This window comes from Galeopterus variegatus, unplaced genomic scaffold (assembly GCF_000696425.1).
Source record: "Galeopterus variegatus unplaced genomic scaffold, G_variegatus-3.0.2 Scaffold386, whole genome shotgun sequence".
In the NCBI taxonomy this organism is placed as follows: Eukaryota; Metazoa; Chordata; class Mammalia; order Dermoptera; family Cynocephalidae; genus Galeopterus; species Galeopterus variegatus.
Genome location: NW_007726497.1, coordinates 649,910 through 658,414, shown reverse-complemented (window position 1 = coordinate 658,414; position 8,505 = coordinate 649,910). Strand labels below are relative to the sequence as shown.

Sequence of the window (8,505 nt, the reverse complement as noted above, 5' to 3'; positions counted from 1 at the left end):
AGTGTCTAGCACAGTGCCTGGTAGATCATAAGTGCTCTCTAAATGTTGGCTATTATTGCTGTGGGCATTGTGATTTTCTGGACCATGTAAGCAAGTAGGGAGTTGTAACCACAGCTTACTCACTTCCAGCCAGCACATTACAGCTTCCACACATGTTCCACCCATCTCCCTTCTACAGAAAAGGGGCCTGAGGCTCTCTATGATGGTTTTAAAATAGATCCACAAGTCTTTGACATTCCTTTCTTCAAGAGATGGAGCCTAATTCTCCTCCCCTTGAGTATAAGCTGAACTTAGTGACTCTCTTCTAGTAAGTAAAGCAGAAGTACTTAAATATCCTTCAGTGTATGACATCCAGGACTGGGTCCTAAGAAGCACTGTGGCTTCCTCCTTGTTCTCTTCTGTGTTTCACTGTGGGGAAGCCAACTGCTGTATCATGAAGACACTCAAGCAGCTCTATGGTTAGCCCATGTGATGAGGAACTGAGACCTCCTGCCACAGCCATAGGAGTAAGCAATATTGGAAATGGATCCTCCAGCCCCAGTCAAGCCTTCAGATGGCTGAGGCTGCAGCCCCAGCCGACATCCTGACTGCAACCTGAGGAAAGAACAACCCAGCTTAGCCCTTCCCAAATTCCTGTCCTACAGTACCTAAAAGATAATAAATGTTTGTCATTTTAAGCTGCTAAATCTTGGGACAATTTGTCACACAACAATACATAACCAATTTATGTCCTGTGGTTAAAGGTCTGCTCTTCTCCAGGGAAAGGGGATCCATTCCTTGGTCTACCTTGGGACTGCAGCGGCCACCAAAGGGCCCAAAGGCCAAGGCACAAAACCACAGACACTGGATCAGGCTGCCTATGTGCTCACAGGCTGTTTATTTATTCAAGAATAAGGAGGAGAGAGAGAAAGGATAAAAAGAAAAAACAGATGCCCCAAGGTGATAGGGCTTAGGGAAAAAATAAACATAAAGGCTCCTCTTCTTTCTCTTGCTGCTGACCCCAGGGAACTCCAGCTTCAGATGGGGCTTCTGGGGGTGGCTTAGGGGCCTCTAGGAGGCCTGGCAGCTCAGCTGTTGGCTGGAGTTAGGATCTCCATGGGGGAAGGTCCCAGGATCGGAATGGCTTCTGTGTACACAAAATATCTCTCTGCAAAAGGCACTGGTGGAGGGGGGCAGCAGGAAAGCTGCCCCATCACAGGCAGGATCCACTGTGTCCTGGGTCTGGGTCCTGGTCCCCAAGACCAATCCAGCCTCCCTCAGGGGCTTGGTCTCTGAGGCCCTTGTTCCTCTCCTCTCCCTTCCCTTAGCCCAGTGGTGAGCAGGCAGTCTGTGGAGGGCCAGGTCAGGCCATGTGTGGACACCCCCTCTTCAGGGCTAGTGCATCAGGCGACTTCTAGGCCAATAGCCCCAGGCGGGTGACTTTGGCGGAGAGGAAGGAGTGGATGATGAAGACCATGGTTTTGGGACACGAGTGCAGGTCCAGCTGCTGCAGGGTGGATGGAGAGAAGGGTCAGGGGCCTGTTCAGCCTCACCTCCAGGAAAGCATACCCCCTCCCCAGGGTGGAGAAGCGGCCCTCCACTCACGATCTCGCCTTCAGCACTCCCAAAATCCAGGAAAAGGACACTGGTGCCATCATCAGAAGACATCTGCAGCTTCTCAAAGGGCTGTCGGAGCAGCACAGTTCGGGCCGCACCTGGCTCAGCCGCCCACAGTGTGAAGCCCTTGTCAATGTGCACAGAGAGGTTGCAGGGACGCCCGTTCCACGTGCAGGCTGCAGGGAGAGTGCGTGGGCACAGGCACAGCCGGCACCTCAGAGATCACAAGCCCCACCTCCATCCCCCACCAGCGGCCCCACAAAGTGGGGCCTGAATACCACCAAGGATGAGAGCCTCACTGTCTGTTATGACACCTGTACACCCACCCTGCATAGTCACCCCCATCCTAAAATACAGAAAGATGGGCCATCAGAGAACCTACACCCACTTCTAGTCCCACTTTCAGCAGTACCATAAGTAGAAAGGGGGAGCTCAAAATCTGCCATGAAAGGAGGCCCACTTCCTACAAAGTCATCACAGACCTACCAAGCATGGCCCTTGGAGACCTTGGAGACCTGTAGAATTGCCCAGTTAAATTTAAATTTCATATAAGCAGAGGGTAATTTGGACACATTTATACAAGAAGTGTTCATTGTTTATCTGAAATTCAAATTTAACTGGGTATCCTGTATTTTATCTGGCAACCCTACCTCAAGTGCCATCTCTCACATCCTCTCCAGCAAAATCACAAAGCCAGGGCAAGAAAAACCCCAGGGAAAAGTCTCACTATCTACCAGGGCACCTGCACATCCAAAAGAGAGGGCCCTCAGAGAGCCCAAACTCCACTTTCTGTCCCCCTCTTGAAGCACCCTAAAGAAGGAAGCTGGAATGCCTCTGGGGATGAGGATCATTACCAGAGAGGCACTACCAGATCCACCCAGCTCACCTGTAGACACCTCCTGCACACCCTCGGCGGCCCGGTGACAGCCATCTACCAGCTGGCGGGTCCAGGCAGCCAGCTCCTGCGGTGACTCCACACTGAACAGGTGAGTGTCTACACCGTGGCGTGTGCCCGTGCGCAGGGCAAAGGAGAGCTCTGCATCGTAGGGCACCGAGCCCTTAGAGGGGCCTGAGTGCACCAGCCTGGAGGTGGGGGACAGAGAGCTAAGCATGAGGCCTCAGGCAAGGAGGAAATAGCTCTGGGGAAAGGGGGGCAGTGGCCTGGGAAGGGACCTTGTGAATCCTCTACCACCTAATGGGGAACATGACAGATCTCCGCCACCCACCCCTTGTTCCCTTGGCTCCAGCAGTACTGGTGTCCTCACATACACACCAAGCACACTCCTGCCTCAGCACCTCTGCACGTGCTGTTCCCTCTGCCTATACAGTTTCCTGATCATCTGCGTTGCTTAATCCCCCACTTGCTTCAGATCCTTGTTCAAATGTCACCTCCTCTGAGAAGCCTTCCCTGACTTCCTTGCCTACAATCACACTCTGTCACTCACTAGCCTTGCTTTTCATTATAGTATCAAAAATTCTACTTTTTATTTTTTTTGTTTGTTGGTTTTTTACTCTTTCACTAGAATGTCAGCTAGGGCAGAAGTTTTTGTCTATTTTGTCCGTCACTGTATCCCCAGTAACTAGAACTATGCCTGACGTATAGTAGGTGCTCAATAAACATTTGTTGCAAGTGATTAATGAGTCACTTGATTAGGTAGGAAATCCATGTCCTACTTATCCCTAGTAGCCAGCAGGCTCCTGATACATAGCCAAAACCCAGCCCAGAGTCAGAAGACATGGGTGACAGACCCAGCAACTTGATTCTCACTCACTCTGTAGCCTTGGAAAGCTCACTGCCCCTCTCTGGGCAGCAGATCTCAGAATTCTGGCCCTCAGCCCTCTTTGCTCCTCACTCCACCCACTCTCTTTCCTGTAGCATCAGTTCCCCCTTTGGATACCCTGCTGACACCCAGTCTCTCACTTTCCAGCCCTGAGCTGCAGACCCAGAGTCCCCAAGCTTCCTATCCAAGTTCCCTAACCATCCCACATACATTTTTGGACTTGACTCAGCATCTCAATCCAGCCTCCTCCCTTTGCACTCCCACCCCCAGTCCCACGCTCACCCAGACACGAGCTGCAAGCCTCCTGTTCATTCATCACCTCCTTCACCCTCCCCATCTGGCAAGCACTAAGCCCTTTTAATTTTACCACCCATGTGTTTTCCAATGCAAATACTGCCTTTCTTCTCCATCTGCTGCCTCCACCCACCTCCACCACCCCGAGCCACCATCATCTCTCCTGCATGACTGCACAGCCTCCCAGCTTCCATCTTTCCTTCTCCAGTGCATGATCCACGTGGCAGCCACAGGGATTCTTTTAAAAGACAACCTGATTCACCAGCTTAAACCCTTCCACACTGCCACAACTCTTAAGATAAAGCTAATATTCCTTAACCAGGCAATAAAGTCTCTGCAAGATCAGTCCCTGCCAACTCACTGTCTCATTTCTCTCCATTTCCTGCGTGGATTCTACATACTGGTTATTCTACCCTCATAGCTCTATGAAATTTCATAGCCCTTCAGGCCTCTGTACCTTTGGCCATGATGTTCTTTCTGCATGAGATGCTCTTCCACCCCTTCTTAAATAACAACCTTCTACTCATTCCTCAAAAGCCAGCTTAAATGTCACCTCCTCCCTGAAGCCTTCCCTGACCCAGCCAGGCACAGTTAAATGGCTCCTACTACCCTTCACTGTAATGACTATTCCTGGGTCTGTCTCCCCCACCAGACTGGTTCTCCCTAAGGGCAGAGACTGTCAGGGTCAGCTCTGTGTCCCCCAAACCATGCAGCACAAGGTGTAGGTGTCAATAAATGAGTGACTGGTGGAACATCACATCCTTCTGTTCCAAGACCTCATTTTACAGATGAAGAAATTGAGGCCCAGACAGGACAGGGAGATGCTTCAGGTCACTGGTGAAATAACTCAGGGCAGAACAGGGCTGGAGTTCCTAGCTTCTGGGGCCCATCAGGAGCATCTCCCCCCAAGCTCTGGGTGAGACACACACCCCTGCCTGTGGATACCTGGTGGCGATGAGTGGGGCAGTACGGGCCGGCCGGCTCAGGGCCTCACGGGTCTGGGGGAGACAGCTGTAGAGAAGCAGCTCCTTTTCAGTCAGCAGGGCCAGGGTGGGGGCCGTGCCCCCACTGGGCAGCTGCAGGGGGCAAAGCAGCGATGAGGAGGGGTGGGGAGGGGACGGTCAGAGGGCCAAGGGAGAGTGAGACAATGAGGGGCACTGCCCCAAGGGGAGGACAGAGAGGGAAGGACAGGTCCTGGGCCCAGCAGGCACCTGCTCAGTCAGCCAGCCAATCTGCTTGATGTCTTCCTGGCTTCCAGCTGTGCTGGTGGCTGCCAGCAGTGCCTGCAGCTCGTCCTTGACCCAGGGCATCAGAACGTTGATCTGGGCTTGGATGGCACCTGCCCATGACCTTGCACTAGCCTCATCCTTGGCCCTCAGGAAGAGGGCGTCTTGGCCATCTGCTGAGCAGATCTCCAGATACCTGCAGGCACAAATAGGGTGGAGGGGAGGGCCTAGCCACTGGGCTGCAGCTGGCCAATCCTGAAAACTGACCCAAGAAACCCCACCCACTGTCAAACAAGGAGAAACCACAGGGGATGCCCATGACAGAACCAGGAAGGATACTCGCTGCTGGGGCTCCAGCTGCAGTTGCTGGGGTCTCATGAGGTCTCAGGACAAGAGACTGTGACATACATGCACATATGCATACACACGCAGAGACAAACACACTCAAACTTGTATGATAGGGGCCAAAATTAGTACTGCGAGAGGATTCATAATCTTGCCCTTTTCTCCTTGTTTCTAAGGAAGATTCTCTTGCTGGGCCAGCTCCCAAGTTTCCCCTGTTGCACAGAATCAAAGCAATTCACTACTCATGGGAAAAAACAAAATAAAACTAAAGCAGCGTAAGAAGCCAAATTGATCTACATAGTAAAGAGCTGGGGGAATGGAGTAGGGAGAAGGGAGGAAAAAATATGCAGTGCAGGCAAGTGTGGAGAAAAAGTTTCAGGGAGGTACCAGTAGGAGTGGTGACAAGGAGAGGATTTTCAAAATCTTTCAGGGGCATTAAAGACTCACTTCCCTCTGGCACACTGTAGTAGTTGGAGTGGGGCAGAAACTGGATGACAGCTCACACAACACCCATTTCCAGCCCCCTTCACCTCTGCCTTTCTCTACTACAGGATTAGAAAGCAAAATACTTTAATTCCCAGCCTCCCTTGCAGCTAGGTCTAGCCATGTGACCTAGTCCTGGCCAATGAGATATGGATAGAAGTGTCTGGAGAGGGTGTCCCTTTCCAAATGAAAGATCAATCTTCCATAGGTATGGTACTTAGTCTCCAAAAAATGGCTTCTGCCAAATCCATCCCTCCCTGTACACATAGTTCAACTCTCCCAGCAGGAAATGAAGTTCATTTCTCCTCTTCCTGACCTTGTGATTTGCTTTTATGAATAAAATGTAATAGAAGTAACATGTTGGCATTACCAAACCACCCTAGAAGCAGCCCACCTACCTTGAGACCACCATGCTATGAGAAAGCACAGCTAGCCATGTGGAAAGGACACATGGAAAGAGAAATGCTCAGCCAGCTCCTAGCTTTCCAGCCATCCCAGTTAAAGTATCAGACATGTGGGAAGCAGCCATCGTGGACTGCCAGCCCAGCAGATACCACATAGAGCAGAAGAACTGGCCAGCTGAGTCAGCCCAGATTATAAAATTGTGAGAAATAATAAATTGTTTTGTTTTGTTTTGTTTTTTAAAGATGACTGGTAAGGAGATCTTAACCCTTGACTTGGTGTTGTCAGCACCACACTCAGCCAGTGAGCGAACCAGCCATCCCTATATAGGGATCCAAACCCGTGGCCTTGGTGTTATCAGCACCGCACTCTCCCAAGTGAGCCACAGGCCAGCCCATAAATTGTTATTATTCTAAGCCACTAAGTTGTAGGATGGTTTGTTATACAGCAATAGATAGCCAAAATACTGGGAGAAAAGTCTCTTTGCCTTTTGCCTTCTTCCTGTCTGGAATATGAACACAATGCTTGGAGGTCCAGCTACCATCCTATCTCAATTAAGAAGAAAACCCATAATAAAAATGGCAGAAGATGATGATAAGGGCTGGTCAGTTAGCTCAGATGGTTAGAGCATGGTGCTGATAACACCAAGGTCAAGGGTTCAATTCCCATACTGGCTAGCCACAAAAAAAAAAAAAAAGTTAAAAGACTGGTTCCTTAGTGGCATCCTTGAGAAACTATAAGCAGCCTGAATAGCAGACCCTGAACTTCTTTTTACATGTGTGGGAAGGGGCCGGCCTCAGATGGTTAGAGCATGGTGCTGATAACCCCAAGGTCAAGGGTTCAATTCCCATACTGGCTAGCCACAAAAAAAAAAAAAAGTTAAAAGACTGGTTCCTTAGTGGCATCCTTGAGAAACTATAAGCAGCCTGAATAGCAGACCCTGAACTTCTTTTTACATGTGTGGGAAGGGGCCGGCCTCAGATGGTTAGAGCATGGTGCTGATAACCCCAAGGTCAAGGGTTCAATTCCCATACTGGCTAGCCACAAAAAAAAAAAAAAAAATGTGTGGGAAAATAAGCCCCTAATTTAAGCCATTGCTTATTGCAGTTTCTATACTTGCAGCCTAATGCAATCCTAACGCTGAGTAAAAGATTGAAATAATTTTCACTATATTTTGGTTGCCAGACTATGTTCCTTTGACTGGGATACTGCAGTGATAGTGGGTCATGAGGAACCCCAGATATATCCAGGTTACACATGTAGTTGCACATGCATGCACATGTTCAAGCACGCATGGATGCACACATATACATGCATATACACCTACAAATATTAACACATAAACACACACAAACACATCTGTGTAGATCTACACCCATCCACACACAAACACTCACATATATACACACACTTGCATTTATATGTCATCTACATTTGCACACACATAGAAACACATATACACAGATGATTTGGTGATATCTGGGATCGGGCTGAGAACCTAATGTTCCATGAGTCTCAGGAAGGAGAAATACAATCTCACCTTCACCCAACACAAAAGGCCTATTTGGTGGTGCACCTATAAGTAACCCATGAATCACCAGCTCTTGCCTCATGGGAGCAGGTAGGGCTGTGGCATCAAGTGGGGCCAAGAGATTTGGATGCTGGACATTAACCAGCCCTCCCAGCCAATGTTGGGCATTTGCCTGGCATTGAACCTAGGCTGTAACTAGGATGCACAACACAAGCTTTTTATGTATATACCACATACATGCCACCCCCAACACTGCATACCCCCTTTGATCAACATATACTCCATTCGACCACAAACATCATGCAAGCCCTTGCAGCTTCTGTCTAAAACAGAGAGAACTACCTGGAACGAGGCAAGTATCACCTTTTCTGGTAGTGTGATCTTGGGCAGGTTACTTCCTCTCTCTGTCCTCATCTATAAAATGGGGTTGAAATAATAGGACTTTGCTCATAGGGCCACTGTGAGAGTTAAATGAAACTGTGCATTCGAAGCAGTTGACACAGTGATGGGTACACAGTACCACTCAGTAAACGTTAGCACAGTAAGCACTCAGTAAATGTTAACTGCTATCAATCTTATTATCAATGAACTGTTAAAGGCTGCTCAGATCTGAAGGAAGGTAACCTTCCATGGCCTTGAAACAAATATTACCAAACATCTCAAAACCTCAGCAGAGGTGGCAGAGACTTGAGGGAATCCTTGGGTTCAACAACCTTACTTCACAATGGAGAATCTAGGGCTGGCTGGTTAGCTCAGTTGTTTAGAGCATGGTGCTGATAACACCAAAGCCCAGGGTTTTGATCCCTATACCAGCCAACCACTGAAAAAAAAAAAAAAAAAAAAAAAA

The 8,505-nt window shown here is 49.1% G+C and overlaps 1 protein-coding gene and 1 non-coding gene across 2 annotated transcripts in view; one reads left to right on the top strand and one right to left on the bottom strand.

Annotated features, from left to right (window-relative positions):
* Positions 1–849: 849 nt before the first annotated feature.
* SNTA1 (syntrophin, alpha 1) overlaps positions 850–8,505 on the bottom strand; it is a 27,904-nt gene continuing 20,248 nt past the window's right edge. Inside the window, exons 4-8 of the mRNA XM_008568203.1 lie at positions 4,883–5,093; positions 4,617–4,747; positions 2,483–2,679; positions 1,585–1,772; positions 850–1,486 (exon numbers count right to left, since the gene is read on the bottom strand). Coding sequence (XP_008566425.1) covers positions 1,394–1,486; positions 1,585–1,772; positions 2,483–2,679; positions 4,617–4,747; positions 4,883–5,093 — 820 coding nt within the window. The 3' untranslated portion in view covers positions 850–1,393. The remainder of the gene's footprint in view (positions 1,487–1,584; positions 1,773–2,482; positions 2,680–4,616; positions 4,748–4,882; positions 5,094–8,505) is intronic.
* On the top strand, positions 6,731–6,804 carry TRNAI-GAU. Its single transcript has one exon. It is a non-coding gene; the product is annotated as a tRNA-Ile (tRNA).